This window comes from Lepisosteus oculatus, chromosome 2 (genome assembly GCF_040954835.1).
Source record: "Lepisosteus oculatus isolate fLepOcu1 chromosome 2, fLepOcu1.hap2, whole genome shotgun sequence".
Lineage (NCBI taxonomy): Eukaryota > Metazoa > Chordata > Actinopteri > Semionotiformes > Lepisosteidae > Lepisosteus > Lepisosteus oculatus.
Window position 1 is genome coordinate 51,485,609 of NC_090697.1, and position 19,810 is coordinate 51,505,418.

The 19,810-nt window shown below is 35.7% G+C and overlaps 1 protein-coding gene across 9 annotated transcripts in view; it reads left to right on the forward strand.

The window, feature by feature from the left end:
• Nucleotides 1–19,810, forward strand: part of utrn (utrophin) — a 292,295-nt gene that overhangs the window by 177,910 nt on the left and 94,575 nt on the right. For all 9 annotated transcript variants that reach the window (XM_015347666.2, XM_015347699.2, XM_015347693.2 and 6 more), the window contains 2 exons: nucleotides 1,733–1,889; nucleotides 18,964–19,093. In XM_015347666.2, coding sequence (XP_015203152.2) covers nucleotides 1,733–1,889; nucleotides 18,964–19,093 — 287 coding nt within the window. The remainder of the gene's footprint in view (nucleotides 1–1,732; nucleotides 1,890–18,963; nucleotides 19,094–19,810) is intronic.

Here is a 19,810-nt window from a genome sequence, read left to right on the forward strand (position 1 = left end):
CTATACCCTCCTTCCAGAGACTGGATTAGGTCAGGAACCCAGTGCAGTTCTGGGTTTAGCTGAACAGGCTGCTGTTCCACCCGGTTGGAAACTCACACATGACAGCCTCTTCACATCACTGTCCCTTATAGATGAGATGACAAAACGTGGTTATGGGTGTACTGGCACAATGCGGCAGAATCGCTTGTACAATGCTCCCTTCAAACCTTTGAAAGATTTTGAAAAAATGCCAAGAGGATCAGCAGACATACTGACACAAAAAGAGAAACTCCTTGTAAGATGGAGTGACAACAATGTTACCGTGGCCACTAATATTTAGAGAAAGTATACAGAAGTACCTGTAAGACGTTGGAATAAGGAACAGAGAGCATACGACCACCTCCAGCATCCAGCAAGCATCCAGACCTATAACCAGCATATGGGAGGTCTTGATCTCTATGATCTACAGGTCTCCTGTTACCAAATCTCAATATGGCCCAAGAAGTGGCGGTGGCCCATGTTCTCCTGGTCCCTAAATTCTGCAGTGGTGAATAGCTGGATGCTCTACAGGGATCTTATAAACAGTGTTATTGAGGTTCTTTACTTTCAGCGCTCTGTAGCTCAGAGTATCCTAAGTTTGGGTCCAAACCAAAAGGTTGTGGAAGGCCATTCTCATTTTCCACCCCTGTGGTAGATTCCGCTAGGATGGATGGGATTGCACACTGGCCAGTGAACACAGGAAACCGCTTTCTTAGATGCCGTGTGACAGTTGCACTACTTGTGCATGTGAAAAGTGACAGACATCTTCATACTGAGTGCTTTTAGAAGTCTCATCATCACTAGATACAAATGCACTCAGTGAAATGCAGAAAATGCTCAGCTCATGGGAAATATTTTTTGGTGGACTTTTTTTTGTTTTGGTCTGTTTTCAAAACGGATTCTTTTAGATTTTTAGATTATATTTCTTTAGAATTTATTTAATTTATTATTCTTCTTATTATTTATTTCCTCTTATTATTTTTTACACTACACTTTAATGATTATTTTCACAGGTAGCATTTAAAAAAATCAACATTGTTTTTATTTAATTTGTTCCTTTAAATCTATATTTAGGCTTCTATTGTTTTGCAGAGGAAGTTATTTTAAGATTAATGACTTTGTAATTTGAAATAATTTGTTTTTCCACGTAATTGTCACATTTGTTTTAATCTGACATGATTTTCTACGGTTCGTTCAGTGTTTTAGAGTTATAATATGATAGGCAGATGGGTTTAAAATATATCACAAAATTGTGAGGTATATTAAGCTCAAAAGAATAATGTCAAGCTGCAAGGATGTTTTCTTGTTATGGCAATTCCAGGTCCTTGTTATTTGTTTAGCTCTTATGGTGGAGTCCCTGTATATTCCTGTTGGTCACAAAAATGTATATTTCACAAAGTTCCCCTTGCATTTTTCCAGAAATGTAAATGGGATGTTTAACATTGTACTCAATAAACAGAACTTTGTGTACTTGCATGTCTAGGAACAAATGGGTTAACAAAGTTCCAATTTACAGCAAATATTGTTGAATTTAGAATTTGATGGCACAGATTAGAATGGTATTGTCAGCACTTCAGAAACATATCATGGCTATGATGCTTGTTTAATGTTTAAGGAAGAGCTGAGACATTAAAATATTTACTTTTTACTTGGATTCCTTCTTGATTTAAAGTAACCGGATGTGTGATTAGATGCATGTGACTGTCTGGTGCAGGGCTCATCTGGAGGCCAGTGCGGAGAAATGGACCAGACTGCTCGCGCTGCTGGAAGAACTGTGGAGATGGCTCACTCTCAAAGACGAAGAGCTCACAAAGCAAATGCCAACTGGTGGAGACGTCCCCACCCTGCAGCAGCAGCACAGCCACTGCACGGTGAGTGTAAGACGCTGTATTTCCTGAAAGATTGCTGTATAGCTTGTTACAATTTTCCTTTTGTTTTGTACCGACCCACATGGTTTTCACATTCCGTCCAACCCAGCGCTAACAAGTGACATTCTCACTGTGTTTTCTGCTTTTGGCTGTTAGATATATAAAACAAAAGCACAAAAAACACTGTATTTGGATGTAATTTATTTGCTTTGATTAATGCCTTCAAAAAAAAAAATCCTCTTGCTTTAATTTGTTGTGAATATTTACATGCATCCCTTTTTTATCTGTAAGGTGCAGTGAGCTGCTGTTCGTGTTCCTGTTTCATGGTTTATGTTTCCTCTCCTAGAACTGTCTGAGGTTTTAAAACAAGCGCCTGTTTATACAAAAAATGAAGGCTTCAAGAAAATTCTTAATCTGTATATTAAGGAACGAAGTTGTTAAATTAAAAAAGTGAGTGCTTTTTTAGTTTAACAAAATTAAAACCCAATTCACTAAATTTCTACCCCTTTAACTGTCAAAAAACAATGAATGGTTGTACTGCATGAGATTTATATGCAAGTGGTTCATAAAATAATGAATATGTTCAGCAACATAAATCTGCAGTTTTTATGGAGCATTTCCCTGTTTTTCTTAGTGAAACAGAACCAGTAGCACATAAAGTCTGGGTTTCAGCAGAAATGTCTCGGGTTTTACAATGTTTAAAGGATAGGAACACAAATTGTTCAAATGTCAGCAACGCAGGAGGAAAAAGGAAATTTGAAGAATGAGACCTTTGATTATCATACTTTAAACAGAAAATAAACTCAGTATGAACTCAGACAATAAAGGAAATGTGTGTTTAGCTGCCTTTCTGCTGTTCCCAGTTCTCAGAACAGAACATCCAGGTTAGCACAGAATCTGCGTTTTGTTAATTGCTTTTGGGAATTGTGACACTAAACTGGCTGTATGCTGCTGGGATTCAGTGAAGCAGGGTGAGCCAAGGACCCCTTAGCTGGGTGGTGTGGATACAATACGAAAAAAACAAGACCTGATAATAGAGGTCGTACTTTTCTTTTGTTTACTTTATTAAGATTGGTTTGTATGTTGCGAAAACAATGTATATCATATTATATTTTCAAATATATCCTTAGACATTTCATTCTGTGCAAATATGTCGTTATCATCTTAAGCTATTGTTAATCTATTCCTTAATGTATTAAATATGTTTTTTTTCCTGAAGAGATCCTAAGTAGAAAGTGCCTCTGGGGGCTTTTTTTCCTGTGGAAGTCATCAGTAGAATATTAATTATAATTATTTTCTAATGTTTATAGAATACATCATAGTAATATGGTAATTCATACACAAGAGGCATTCTAAGTCTTGTCACATCCAAGCAATGACCATTTGGAAGAATGGAAAGGCAAAAAGAGCAAATGCCATTATTTTTTTTTCCAGTAAATTATTACCTGGATACTCATGTAAACAACATAGGAATATTTGTGTTCACTGCAAACTTACTGGGAGATAAACCTGCCACAATAAGTAATTTAATTGGGTGAGATACTTTGTGCATTCTGCCTAGAGAATGAGTGCAGTGAATCGTTGCCTATTGATCCTCCTGACTATTGACATGTCTTTATCCCAGCTGGAACCTGACACCATGCTTCTGCTTCACATGCCAGACAGGGTTGTACCAAGAGGGTTTTGAAACACATTTCTCCGTCTGTGCCCATTTTTCATTTTATTGTCATGTCCCATACGAGCAGGATGCACACAGATGTGATTCCAAGTACACCAAAAAAAATTAGCTGAGTGATATGAAATATAACATTTTTCCTCTTACTTTTACCTGAAATGCATCTAAGTGATGGAAAAACATAAGCTTCTCTCATCCTTCCATAGCTGTACCTTAGGTACAATAAATTTAGATATCTGCCTTTCACCAAAGGGCCATGTTTGAAACCTTACTCTTTATAAAATGTCAGAATTCAATGCAAATTACTAAGTCAACCCATTTCAGAGCTAAGAAACCCCTTTTCTCCTTTTAATAACATTTTTCATGATATCCAGTCTCTTAACAGTATTAGAATGAAAACAAATTGCCACCTCTTGTAATTCTTTCCACATAGCTAGTAACCTCAGTCATGTTTTAGTTTATGGAAAATAATTGTAAAATTACACTTTATAAATGGATAATACAGCTGTTAAATAGTTAACTAAGCAATCCTGGTACTGGACAGTACTGTGGTGACAAACCTCCAGTTCAAATCCAGTTACTGCTGCAAATTATGTTCATGGACTAGTAGGTGACACTCTACCTCAGTCGATCTTTGCCCCACTATGCTGAACAAGGACACTGTTCAGTAGGACGTTGTCTTTTGGATGAGATGTTAAACCAAAGTCCTGACTAAATGGTCATCCAAAATCCTGTAGCACGTTCTGAAAGAGTTGGCGTGTTAACCTCAGTCTCTGGCTAATTTGCATTCTGGGCTTGTACTGTCTGGCCTCTATATTTCTCTCTTAGCTCAACTAAAGTAATTTTACAAGATTTCGGATCATCTTGGAGATGTGAACCTAATCATTTATTGTTCTTGTTGATAACGTGAGGTTAGGAGTGTTGTTCAGTGATAGAATGTCTGTTGGTTTCCATCACATTCATGTCAATATTTGTATTTTTAAATTATACATTCAATTTACAAAACATTTTTCAGACTAGAATTAGCAACATGTAATCAAAATTGTTAACGTGTCTTCAGCAAGTGCTTCATATGCTGAAAAAGAATAATCAGTTTGTTGGAATATGGAGATTAATTAGAAAACTAATAAATACATTTGTCAAACTGTAAATGTTTTCTTAAAATGATATAGAATGCAATTCAAACCAATTGCATGTTTATAATACATCTCTACAAAAGAATATGTATACAATAGATACATATTTTCAAAGAACTTTATAATGACTTAATTCTTAGCATTTAGACAAGAAACTAGTATGTGTGCGGCTAGTTAGTATCCATATTAATTTACATAGAAAAGGGAAAGTGTTAGGAAGCTTTAATATAGAAGATACAGATTTTTCAATGTTTCTTTTTCATCACAGTTTACAATGCAATGCATAATCAATTAAGTTTAGTGTCATTTTGTTAACATATCAAAAAGCACAGTTTAATTGGATTTTCCATTGAGTCCAGGGTCGAGCTGTCTTGAGACCTTGTATTTAATGCTAAATTATACCTGTGGTCAATAAGGTCACTCAATGGAAAATTCAAATGACTTTGGTGAACATTGAAAGCATTCAGATAGCATATCAAATCAAATGTGAGAGGGAAAAAGACAGGCCGATAGGAGTTGACTTTGGTTGCCGGAGTATCATTTGAAAGGTGTGCTTTATCTTTGTCTTCTCCATCAGCTTTCTAGTCAAGAAGAATTCTCCCTAGAGCTTATATTATACATAAATAATGTAGTTAATAATTCCTGGTAGAATTTGATGAATCACAAAAAACTAACGATGATGTTTGCTAACTGTATATTGGTTACAGCTATAGGTTATCATTTCATAGATCACTCTTTTGATTTATTTTATTTTTTGTCATCTCTTTTTCAGATCTGCTTATGCCTGTCTCATTAAATCACAGCAGTACTTTTCTTTGTATATTATTTTTTTCCCCACTACAAGTTTTGTTTTCCTTCGTGTGTGCAGTGTTAAAAGATTTGGGTAATGCTTAACTTGAATGTGATTAAATACATTGTCTTAATTCTTTCATAAACACTACACAAAAAGCAAATAGTAAAATAAACACATAAACACATAATCACTCTTACTGAGTTGCATCTGCAGAACGTCCTTGTCAGCTCTAAAGTCTTGGAGTCTCCCATCATTTTCACATTGTGCAGATGCAGGCAGGCACCTGGAACTCTGCACCTAGCTTTCAGCTGAAAGTTTGACTTCTACTGTACTGGAAAAAAATATTCTGTGCATGTGGAGTCATTTGCACAAATACTTGTTTTAAACCTTTTTCATGTAGAGTGTTACGAAGATTTATAATTGGTAAGGTTAGAAGTTGGTTGTCTAGTCAGAAAGCACAGTACAAAGATGATATCAAATTGATTTTTAGATTATTAACTTAATTAAGATGAACTGTGTGATCCAAGTCTTTGGTTGATATGTCTTATTTTTTCTCAATCCTGTTAATATAGAGAGTAATCATCTTCTATTTTTTTGTGATTTCTTTGTACTTTCAAGAAGCCAATACAGAATGTTGGTCTTGACAGAGCTGAAAAGAACTGAAATTTGGACTGTTTGATTTGAATGCCACTTAAAAAAGTTTTTTAATTAGAACAGGAATAATTTATTCTAGTCCTCGAGATTACTGAATTTGCATTAATGCATGCATTCTTAAGACTTTCAGTTAGTTATTCGTGTGCATACACTTGCCATTTCTGCTCCATGATAATGCAGAATTTTCAACATTCACAAAAGAAATAATCAATATACCTGATAAATACCCACTATTTATTTATTTTCAAGTTGTCAATATTTAAAGTGCTCATTTATCATCAGTTACTTTGCAGATAAAAAATGTGTAGTAGTCTGCAATAATTGCTGGTCTCCAGCACATGCAGAGGCAACACGCCAATACTTCTTTTTAAAATGTAAAAGTTTAATGATTTTCTTTTTTTCATTTACCAGTATACAGTTAAAAAACATTATTTATTCTTTTTAGATATTTGATAAGCCTTTTTTATTTTTTATTAGATATGCTATTCACCTTGATTGTTAATGTTAAAACCTGTTCTGAAACATTTGTAAGCCTCATTCCCACCTGTGTATGCAAATCATTAATGAATAAGAGTGGTTTTGAAAGCTGGGATAATAACCATTTCAAACCAAATTGAAGTTTTTCTGCTCACTTTTTGGGAAATTACACATGTAAAGGAGATTTGTGAGTGTGGTGTTAAAATAAATCAGTATGTTCAATTAATGGGCCAATAAGATTTATTAAATAAAAACTCAGTTTGAATAAAAGCCAGAAGAGACAAAGGTAGTGCAGCCTCACGAGAGGGGAGAAGTATTGTGCTTCTTTAGAGAGTACATAGTGAGAGACAAATCAGGACACACCTTTGCAACAAACAAAAGGAATCATCCCACAATCGCAAAAAAAGCTATTTGGGCTGAAGTTACATAATTATGTATTTTGCTTTTGGTAATTATAACTTTAGGTCTCACAACTGCTTTCCCAGAATTCATCTCTACATCTGAGAGCTAACTGACATACTACTTAATTACCGATCAGAGATAAGGAATTGAATTAAATTGGTAGTGGAACTGCTAATCAGTCTACATGTAATGGAAATTACTCAGAGACAATGGAATATTAAGCTAAATCAACTTGTTGCACATGTGCTGACCACAAAAGGATGAATATTTCTGCACTGTTGTATGTCCTAAAAGCAATCATTTTCATTCTCAGTGAGGAGTTATTTTGATTGTGCAAAAGTATTTGAGAATAAGTGGGAGAATGTAAGAAAATAGGTACAGTTACAGACAAGGAGAAGGTGTGGGCTTTCTAGGCCATTTGGTAGCTGTAGATTGTAAAAATAAGCAGATTGTTAAATTGAAATAAAAAAAATTATATTCACTCAGAACAAGTCTGTTTGCCTGTTTCCTATTTACAAATCATATTCTGTTACATAATGCTTTTTTAGATTGTTCTGCCGATTGTTTTGTGACATTTTTTTCCAAGCTAGGCATACAGTAAATCTATCAAGCATGGATTATTTACCATGTCTTTCTTAGAGGATTTGGCTTTACAGGGATCAACATAAGCGTGGAAAGGGCATTTTTTTAAACAACTTTATAAAATGCTTTATTTCACATAGTCCCCCAGTAAACCAAGTAGAGAGAACTATGAATCTCATACCATCAAACTCCCATGTCTTGATGGTGGATGGAATGAATAGAATACTTATTAAAGCACTTTAATCTGGCTCCCACTAGCCTGTGGTGTTTAGATTCTGCAGCTCAGCAGGGCACAGCTGGGGCTGTCTGTCACTATGGAACTGTGCCTCCTAATGATCCACCATCATCTTGCTCACCTTTAGTGGGGGAGCTCAGTACCATGCTAGGCCCTGTTCACTAGTTCGATTTGTCCTGAGATAATGAGCTCCAACAACACTAGCTGGGGGGACAATCTTGTTTTCACTGAGTTTTCACTACCTAAGTAGCAGATGTACCTCCTTTCAGAGCCCTGCCATACTGTAGGAAGACAAAATTAATCACTTTGGGTTATTTGGTTGTGTTCTTCATAGTATTGCTTCATTATCACATAACTTAAAAATGTCTAGCCTCTGTTGACCGAATGTTAAAAATATATTGTTGACTTCACTAACAATATATTTTAATAAGCATCCATGTTAAATACTGGTTAAAACCTCTTGGCACCTGCGGCGCTGGGAAGCAAAAGGTGGGAAAACTACAATGAAAATACTGTAGGTTTATGTGTCCATACATCCATCTACTCGTTTTCTAAACACTTCATCCAATTCAGAGTCATAGGGCAACCAGAGTGTAACACAGCAAGCAAAGGGCACTAGGTGAGATACACCCTGAATGGGATGTCATTCCATTGCAGGGGAGAGACAGACAAGAACACACCAGGGCCAAATTTCCCAGAGCTATGTATTTAGTTTTTTATAGCATTGCTATTGTTTTCCCTTGTTATTTAATGACTTTATCTAGAATTCTGAACTTCCCTTAGTTTCTGATTCTTCTGGCGATTGTAGAATTATCTTTTGTAAGTATTGATGGGTTTGTCTGATGAAGATGTTTGAGCTATTTCCTGTACTGAGTGGGCTTATGGAGCTATCCATATCTTGCAGTTTTTCCATAACAATTAAACATTTGCTGCAGTGACACTTACTGTTATGAACAAAATGATATACAGTACCACATACTTGATTATTGGAACTAAGCCATTATCTTTTATACAAGGCTTTTGGATGCTTTCAAATTGAGTGACTGTCTTTAGCACTGTTTGGACAAGATAAGCTTGAATAGTGTGTAAGACGACAGGATTGCATTCTCACTTCAAAAGAACACTTCAGCTCCTAGACAGTCACTGCCCTTGAAGTGTATTGATTTATAGACAATGGATGAGTTCTTACTGATTTTTGGAATTAAAAGTCAGGCTGGTTTAGGAACTAAGAATTTGATCTGTCATTGAATAACTAATCCTTAACAGTACCTCACTTAACACCAATTAAATTATGTTTTCAGGCTCTTTAAGAGATATGAAGATACTGTAATAAATAAATTAGTGAATCTTACAGCATATCTTTTTGAGTTTGAGTTTTATTATCCTAAGTCTTAAGGCAAATATAAAGTTCAGTTGTTCTGTGTTGTTGATATAGCATGCTAGAATTAAGGAAAAATGTTTTCAATAACATCTTCTTTGTGAACAAAAACAGAAAAATCACAATAAATCCTCATTTGCTATGTGACAGGAAAGGAATGGAATAGGTTACATTAATAGTGAAACCATACTTAAGAAATAACAGACAAATGTAATTTCTTTAGGTTGTGACAAAATTAAGTGTTCTGAGCACTGCTTCCTAGATTATTAATGATTTTGTTATATTCTCTAGTTGTTTTTTTCCCATCCTGGTTTGTTTATAATAAGTATTATTACTCCTATATTTAATTATACACAATATTTTATGATTTGTAGGATGAAACGTATGAAATGTAAAGAACACACATGTTTTTAAGTGCAAGAGTGTGGCAATGTTAAACACTGCTTTGGACTGCTACTTGTTTAACAATGTGTACTTCTTCAAAAGGCTCAAATGGAAAAGATAGCTTAACTCTTTAAGATAATTGCAGAAGGCCACAATGAGACAATCTTAGCTGTTTCAAGTCCTAATAAATAATACAACATCTTTGATTAATGATATTAAATACCTAACACACTTTAATTGAATTTAATGCTTAATTAAAGTTCAGACTTAATTAATGGTTAATTGCTTTAATTTGGCAGTTAGGAAACATCTAGTCTAGTCTGGCAGGAAAGTAAATGTCATTTGAAACAGATGGCTGTTCCGCTTCTCAAAAGAAGCAGAGCAATTGACTCTGACATCACCAGATAAAATGTTGATAATGTAAAATCATGCATGAAGTAGGTTCTTTTAATCAAAGAAATGATGCACACAGACCACAGGCTGTCTGTCAAAATTATGAGATAGTTTTTCTAACGTTTGTAAGGTTCACATAACCTCTTTGATAGAAACAGCTGAAAATAACTAAAGGCCTCCACATGATCTTATCAATTGTTTACTACCTTATCAGCAAGGGACATGTGGGGGATAAGATGGACATTTAGGCCCCTTGTGATTGTGTAAGGTATATCTTGCTGTAAATGACAGTATTCCTTATAGCTGCAGTAAATAATTCTGCCAAGGTTGCTGTGACTTGAACCACAACATTTGGTTAAGCTTCATATTGTGGATTCAGCATATAGATGATCTTTGTGAAAATAAATGTGACCTTTAAGTTCCTTGCAGTTTTGTTATTTCCTGATAGGTAGTCTCAAAGAGGGTTTAATCTGTAGTTAATATAGCATAGTTGTGCTTTGTGTCAATATGAATTTTGTATTTTCAACTTCTGTTTGTATTTTGTGTATTTAGTAATACATTTTTCCCAAATAACGCAAATCAGCAAGGAACTTAGGGGTTTTATTGAGAAGTTAGGAATCAAACCTTTTTGCCTTAGGGTCAACCATGTGGCCTGTGGAACCCCTTCAAAGAGTGTGGGATTAACAAAGGGTAGCCGCAAACATTGTGGTGGGGAGGAGGAGCGTAGCTGAAGGAGGAATATAACGATTAGAGAGGGGCTTACTGAGATTTGGAGCTTTTCTCAAAATTTTGCATTTGAGTATCGGAGATGAAGGAGAATTTAATTGCTCCTATCCCTCCCAAACCTTCATAAACAATTCAACATAAAAGCTCCCTGAGAAGAAACTCAGCAGGCTTTAAAAATGGGACCCAGTTTGTTTAATAAGGTGATGTCCATACAGAATATCTCAATTAAACCTTCTTTTACACTCTTTGGTGACTAAGCTTAAGTGGAACCCTACTTTTGACTGTGTCATGATACTAAAACTTACTTTAATATGTTTTAAGATGTTTAAGACAGCATCATAGCTAAAATTACAAGACTGGGTAACCTTCTGTCTGCAATGTGAGTGTGAGATCTTTCTTTGTCCTTTGTCCATGTGGATTTCTTCTTGAGCTTTTTCCCCCACTTTCCAGAGACATATTGGCTGGGTTTGACTGACTATTTTAAATAGGTGCTGTGTCTTCATGGCTCTGCTGAAATTGTTCATCCAGAGGGAGGGCAGTCTTATGCTCTCGGTTCCACCTTTAGCCCAATGCTCATGGGAGAGGTTCCAGGTTACTCTGACTCTTGCCAGGAAATGTAGCTTTCTGGTAATGGATAGTTGTAAAAATCATTTTAGAAAAGCATTTCTAAAATGTTTTTTTTTAATAGAAGCAGAGTCCTGATTTATATGTAGGGTGCATAGCAGGCAGCACATGTGATGATATAGAATTAGCAGTCCGTTGAATTTAAACAGCAAGTAGCTGGAGATGAGGGGTAAAGTCACCTGTTAACAAGTGCTTCTACAAATTATATACATATTTACTCATTCAATGTTTGGTCTTTCTTTATCATGCAATATTTATTCTTCAAAAGTATCACTGAGATTTCTGCAGCCTTTCTTGATATAATTTCCAGTAACTATAGCAAACCCCTTAGTGACTGGAAGTAGGTTATTTGGAACTCTTGATGCTCATTAACATCCTGTTTAGTATTCTGCATTGTCAGTCAGATCACATTTTGATCACATCTAAATGTATCTCAGTCCCATGACACTAATACTGTAGCTCAGTGGCACAGAATATAGTAGTACATCAGGGCCTTACCCTTGACTGGACACACGGTTTCTAATAAAAAAACATAAATCTAATAACTTTCTATGTCAGTAAAGGATCTTTATATTTCATATGGTTGTGTTTCCTTTTATGTGCTGTTCCACATATGCAGTATGAGAATCAGTTAACATTAATATTTCTAATATTTCTGTGAAACTCCTTTTAGTTTCAGTCTTTTCTGTATTCATATTGATGGTAATCCATTTTCATGGTACCACTCAGTGGTACTGTCTCATTGTTTGTAATTTTCGAATTGCACGTATTTGCTTTTAAGTCTGTCAGAATAACTAATGGGAATTTCTTTTATACATACCCTTTTACCGTAATAAGGGTTTGTTTGGAGGCTGTCTTAAGTATCCTCAGCTCCAAACAAAGATGCTTTCAATGTAATTGAAAATGTGCTTCAGAGCTGTATTTGTGCATATATACATTGCTTTAAAGTACGTTAGCAAAAATCAACTGCTGTAAAAAAAAGTTTGTCATGTAAACTGGCAGTGAGTGAAATTATACTGCAGTTTTTTAGGCTTAGCATTTCCATAGTAATTAAGAAATCCTTGGGTACTATAAAATTAGGCAACATTCCCAAACCTTTGCCTCATCACCAAGGACAAAATCTTGTCGCAGGAAAAGTCTAAATCTGCTATTTTTTAACCTTCTCCTTGTAAGGGCACACTTTGCTTCCTCTGATTACTTCATTGTAAAAGGAGAGAATGCTTGTGGATATAAAATACTACATCCTGTAACTAAAAGGGTGGAGTCAATGCCCTAACCTCAGCCATTATGCTATTAGTGTGGATTATTCTGGGTGACTCATTGATTTTTAATTTGCCCCCCATCCTCTCTTCTCTCTGTTCTTAATGAATCTTTCCAATTAAAAGAATTTAATCCTGATAAGTGTTGTAATGTTTGCCCTCAGTGCTTCAAAAAAAATGAGACAATACTGAAAATTCATTTATGATGGAGTTTTCATATTATTTAATCAATTTTAGGAGATGGGTCTAATTTGTTACTGAAAACTGCCAATGTGTTATCAGTGGAATTAAATAAATTAAAACTAGGGAGACAGAGGAAAAAGAAAAAGGAAAAAAATAAAAAGTAGAAATGAAAACTGGCGAGAGGAGCAGCAGCCAGACTCCAGTAATTCATTGTACATAACACATATCCAGTAATATAAATAAGACAGATAAGCATGCTGGAATAATGATTGCTAATGAATTACATGTTCTGGCCTTTGTATCATGATGTAGATGATAACAGTTCATAGGACATTTTAAAATATATATTTTCTTCTCAGTTTAAAAGAACAGCAGCAAAAAAAATGAAAGCTCTTAATGCTTTTCGACTGAGATACATTTTTACAAGTTTAATAGGACCATCATTGTGCATTTATAGGTCACTGATGTGTGATGACACCGCTGACCAGATGATAATCATCACAGTCATTTCAGTTAACCAGCAGTAGAAAAAGAAGAAAAACAGATTTTATTTTACTTTAGGATTTTACAGCTAAGTATTCTTCAGAAGTATTGTGAAGTGAGATCAAAACCACTTATCAGATTGTGTCCTAACCCTGACCTTTGCACTAGTTTCCTTACTAAGAAAGGCATTTCTAGCAGTTGTAGCTGAGGGTGAGCCTGCTGCACCAGGGTAATGAAGAATCTCTTTCCTATTCACTTCCAATCGAAATTGATACCATTTTCGCTTGAAATTAAACTTGGAAAAAGCAAAAATCCTTGCCTACCGTATCCCGAGCCATTTTGAAAATCAGGAATAGCTGGTGTGATGTGATAAGAAAAATAGTTTAAATTAATTATATAACTAAGTCAGTCAGTGGTTCAAATGTGTAAATGAGAGATTGTCTGGAATAAAAAATAAGCAGGCCTGTGGTCCTCCAGGACCAGCATTGGGAACCCTATACGGCATGCCAGTCATTCACCAAGGAAACACACAAACATAAAAACAATGTAGATAACATAGCATGGGAGGAGGTTCAAAATGAAACTTCACACAGAAGGCATCCCAAATCAGAGTCAAATCCAGGACACCATAACACTGTGCTTCCCTGAAGGTTCACTCATTATTATAATTGTAATTTTTTAAGCAAATTCATTCAGATTGAAACAATGAAGCATGCAGTATCTTACATGCAAATGTTGAAGATGGGAGTTCAGCACAGAGAGGGAGAAGCATCTGTACTAAAGCAAATGTGAAGGTTTTAGAGTTTAGCATCTGAATTCAGCAGGAGTTCACAGCTCCCACCACTATATGGATACAGAGTAACATACAGATTCTGCTAGCAGACTCCATCATAATGGTGTAGTTTTTGTTGTAATAATGTTAGGAACATGTATTTAACATCTAATGTAATGTGAGATTGTTGTAGTGAATTGTTTACTGCATTTAAAAGACAGATAAATGGGACAGGTGTAATGATACTAGATTTGTTGTGTTCCTTCATTCATTTTCAGAATTTAGTACTTTGTAATGTCTTGTAATGATTTTGACATCAGTGAACACTCAGCTGGAACTGAAAGTTTCCACTTTTAAGCTTATTTAAACAGATGGTCCTTTTTTAGCCAGTCAAAATAGTGTTGAGGGAAAATAGAGGGATTTTGCAATGTTGTTTGCAAAACTATGTATTTAGATGTGTGCTTTATAGGATAATATCACCAAGATAATACCCATATCACCCTGCAACTGACAACCCACTGAAGCTAAAGAGGTGTGAGCCTGGTCAGTACCTGGATGGGAGACCTGGGAAAACTAAGGTTGCTGCTGGAAAAGGTGTTAGTGGGACCAGTAGGGAGTGCTTACCTTGTGGTCTGGGTCATATATCTCTAGTACAATGAAGGGGGCACCATACTGTAAATCCACCGTCCTTCAGATGAGACATAAAACTGAGGCCCTGACTCTGTCTTTAAAAATCCCATGGTGTTTCTCGAAAAAAAACAAGGGTGTTACATCAGCGTCCTGGCCAAATTTCCCATTGGCCTTTACCAATCATGGCCTCCTAATAATCCCCATCTATGAATTGACTTCATCACTCTGTTCTCGTCCCCACTGATAGCTGGAGTGTAGTGAGCGTACTGGTGCACTATGGCTGCTGTCGCATCATCCAGGTGGATGCTGCATATTGGTGGTGGAGGGGAGTCCCTATTACCTGTAAAGCACATTGAGTGAGTGTCTGGAAAAGTGCTATATAAGTGTAAGGAATTATTATTATTATTATTGTTATTATTATTATTATTATTATTATTATTATTATTATTATTATTATTATTATTATTATTATGTCAGAGTGAGTCTGTTAGACAGATAAATCTGATTGCAGTGTATACTTTTTATAATGTGCTCAACACCACAACAAAGTATCAGAGATCTCTTCAAGGAGTCTACTTTTCTTCATTACATTTCATTAGAACATGTTTTCATTGATGGCCCCACTGTGACTGATTATCGCATATGCTCAAATACAGTAGCTGTCTACTTAAGACATGGAATGCACATAAGCAAATAATATGAATGTCTTTAATTTAAGGCCTAAAAACCTAAGATAATGTTTCACCTGTACAACTCAAGCTTTATAATGCTATTTATTCTTTATACCAAGGGACCTAGCCTTCTTATATAACTTTTTGTTTCTTAGGCACGTGAAAGAAACTAGGAAATTCTGGAAATACACTTATTATCAAAGACTTATTAGTATGAAGCTTTTATCCAAAGTGCCTTATATTTCAACCCATTAAAATAATACAGACCTTTATTTTGAATACAGCCCCCTTTTATCTGATAATTGTTTCATCCTGTCTATTGTGGAATATATTTAATCCCATTGACTAATGCACTGAATAAAAATGATGAGGTATTAGAAGCAGTATCAAGCGAATTTGATTTATATTGAGCTGAACAGTTCCAAAATTACCAGGGACACCTTCTCAATGGTAGGAAGAAGACTCCTCAATTCCAAGTGTTGGTGAGGTGAGATGTTGTGCTTTTAAAGAAAGGAATCTTAGCAATATAGCAATCCCATTAACTTGGGGAGCAGACTGTGACAATGGTGTATACTCCAGCAAATCTATTTCTGTGGTTGCTACGGTAATATTTGCTGTACTGCATTTATAGTGTTCTGAAACATCTTGGCTGATTAAAATGTCTCAAACCTAAACTCTCTTCATTGAAGGTTCACTTTTCCTTCTCCATTAATTATTACAAAAGATGCCTTTCTGGAACATCTTTCAAAAGCACACATTGACAATTTGTCATTTTTGATCCTCTTGTTAAATTTCAATCGCACATCCCTGAATAGGAAATTCTCAGGGCTGTCAGAAAAAAAACAATTATTAATCATTGCTTTTTCAGAGAAGCTAGGTTGGTGTTGGTCCTGAACTTCACAATTTCTTAGTCCTGAAATCCTCCTTCATTTCTTTCTCATGGCAAGGAAAAATAACATCTACAACACAAAAACAAAAACATTTCTGTTATTGTCTTTTGTTATTGTCAAGGCAGGTTGTAATACAAAGAGAAAGAGAATTGAATTAGATATGTAACCTGTCTTCTTCTGTGTTTATAACACAAAGGCATACAGAAAGTGCACACTGTGTTGTTGTAATTAAAAATTGTGAATCTTAGCATTTTGCTGATAAAAACATCTTAGATGCATTTTTTGTTGTTTTGAACTTGTTTACTCACCCCCCCACCCCCCCTTCTCCAAACCATTTGTGTGAGCAATCATTTTGTTTTGTTTTTGGTATTTTTGTATGTTTTACAAAATTAATTTAAAAAGTATGAGAAAAACAGAATTTTTCTAGGCAATAGAAAGTGTTATTTATATTATTGAGATGACAAGGTAGAGGAAACATAAGTTACCTGCATTTTTAGTCTTAATATTGGTAAAGCTGTAACTTTCTTTGGAATACTTACTGTAGTAGTCAGGAGAGCAGTGACAGTTGCAGCAGTTCTACTTTGTGCTAGGGCTGCCCCTAGATTGAGTGTAAATCTGGATCACACAGTCAAGTAAAAATATTCAGTTTTGCGTGATGAACTCAGAATCTTTAAAGACTGAATATAATGTGTGCATTTCAGTGAAATTGTCATCAGCATCTTAACTGATCTATAGAAAACATTTTTGCATCTTTTTATGTGACTGAGTTGTTTTGCTTTTCCCCCCACTTCTTTTCACGTGTGTGTTTCCTTGTGATTCCGTTAATACCTTGAAAGCGTGTCTTAATAATTATATTGTTAAGCAGCATGGTCAAGAGAAGCTATGCATACTTAATGATGTGTCTGTACTATGTTGTTGGTAAAAGAAACAAGAGCATGAGGGCCTCTTTATACTGCATTTTAATTTCTTAATGATCTTCTGTATTGTCCACCAAGAATAACTGGTGAAAGCTGTTTACCATGCATTTAAATTAAGATTGTAACTCTTGCCTCTTGCAAATGACAAATGGTTGGTTTTCTACAACAAAATAAGGTTATGCTGTAAAACTACAAGTTTTAAATCAATGCTTCTAAGGAGGACTAAAAAATCAATTCAGTCGCTATCGTACGGGCCTATCATTTCACAATTGTGTAAAAGTAACTGAAGCAGTAAATGGATGTTGTGATGTAGCATGTTATCAATTCTGTAGCATTGTTATCAATTTGAGTTGGACCCTTTAAAAATGACAACCTTTTTCATCTTTATTGTTTAAATATACTGTAGTATTTTGCATTGTCATGTTTTTTTTTTATTAATTAGAAAGTGCCAGCATTAATCATTAAAATTAATATCACTCTGTTGACTGGTGACGCGTGCGTTGCTCCACTGACTGGTGACACGTGTGTCGCTCCGCTGACTGGTGACATAGAGTATTATTCAGTTGAATTTTGGCACACACATCTTCTGTTGACTATATTGGGTTTTTTTTTATGTCTTCAGTTACATGTTGCCTATAGGGGCGCTGTACAATGGCTGACCCTGCGCTCTGACCCCAAGCTTCTCTCCCTGTCTGTGTGTCTGTGTCTCATGGGGAGCAAGCCGGGGTATGCGAAAAGACGAATTCCTAATGCAAGAAATTGTATAGGGCTAATAAAGCAACATTATCATTATTATTAGTTTGTGAATCCAAATGCATCACATTAGATTAGCTAATTCTGCGTGCAGATTTACAGAAATATTGACTGTAGTAATTCACTTTTTTTAAATGCATTCAGATTTTTTCAAGCTCAAACGTTATACATTTTTATAATTGAAACATAAATTTCACAAAGTAATTAAGGTTTTGGTGGTTGACCTTTTTTTGGCATGGCTCTGTGGCTAAGGATCTGTGCTAACTGGAAGGTTGCCGGTTCAAATTCCGCAGCCGGCAGAGGAATTCTACTCTGTTGGGCCCCTTAGCAAGGCCCTTTACCCCAACTGCTCCAGGGGCATTGTACAATGGCTGACCCTGTGCTCTGACCCCAAGTTTCTAACCCTGTCTGTGTGTCTGTGTCTCATGGAGAGCAAGCTGGGGTATGCGAAAAGATGAATTCCTAATGCAAGAAATTGTAAAGGGCCAATAAAGCAACATTATTATTATGCCTGGCAAATTTAATTCAGCACCTGAATTAGAAGTGTATCTAATACTGATGCAGCTGAAATATTAAGGCACCTTTTCTGTTTGATTTTTCATAAAATCTTTGTGAGATCTCAAATGTGTCTATAAAGATAAAAAGTATTGTATTGTAAAATTGATAATGCAGACTCCACAATATGTAAGCGTATATTTAATAGATTGCATGACATTACCATCTCTTGTAAATGGTTAATCTCTTGTAAGGTAAAATATTACTTGTATGAATGTGCATTTGTGTATGCATTTTTTATAGGCTGTAACTGTTTTCCATTTGAAACTGTAGTCTCATGGTAGACCCTAGACATTCATTCTAATTTCACTGACTTTTCTGGTAACAACTTAAACAAATAGTTGATAAATATTTTTTTACTTGATATTCTAGCATTTCCTCTTGTATGTCTGTTTGCATGCTTTAGATTCTGACAGCTGTTTTCAGCAGGATTTTGTTGAAGGCAACCTAACATTTGCTTTACTAAGTTTTATGGGGTTTTTCTCCTAATATGTTTTTCTCATAGGCATTGCGAGCTGAGCTGAAGGACAGAGAGCTGATGGTGGTGAACACTTTGGACCAGGCCAGAATGTTCTTGGCTGACCAACCCATTGAAGGGCCTGAGGAGCCACGGAGGACCTTGCAGCCCAGAACAGGTGAGTGTGTGTGCTTCCCTGTCACAGGGACATATTACAGCAGACAATAATGTGCTGCACAGAAGGTCATACTCGTGGCAGCATGAATTTACAAGAATGGTTTACTACCCACTCTTGACCCTGGTCATTCTACAATTCTACAGTGTTAAAGGGTCAAAATGTTTTTAATTTGTAGTTATTTTTGATATACCCACCTGGTTTGAAATAGCCATTTCAGGGTGGTCACGTGTCAGCTACAATCCCTGCAACCTGGCAGGGGAGAGAAGAAGGAGGTGTTGATTCCTCAGACAGACCTACCTTGAAGCCTCTTGGCCCAGGCTCCGCAGTCCCTTACCAGAGGTCCAGCTTTCAATGGAATGAATGGCACCACTGGAATCGCTGTTTCTCCAAGAGCTGAGAGAGCCCTGGCTGAGTATCCCACCATACAGTCAGGCAATCGTGTGCCACAGCTTGGGGAATCCCAGGTATAGTCAGCTAGTGACACGACCCCATTGTCAGGTTTCTAACTGACAATAACCTTTTTACAATACCACTGAAAAGTAAACACTTAAGTGTGATAAAGTTGATGATTAATAAGTTAATGAAGCAATTGAGTGTTTTTGGTATGAATTAATGGACAATAGGAAGAAACAGAGTCTGAGCTTCTACTACAATATTTTGTTTTGAACTCCTATCTTTAAACCTTTCTTCTGAGAATGTAAAACTCACAACTTCCTC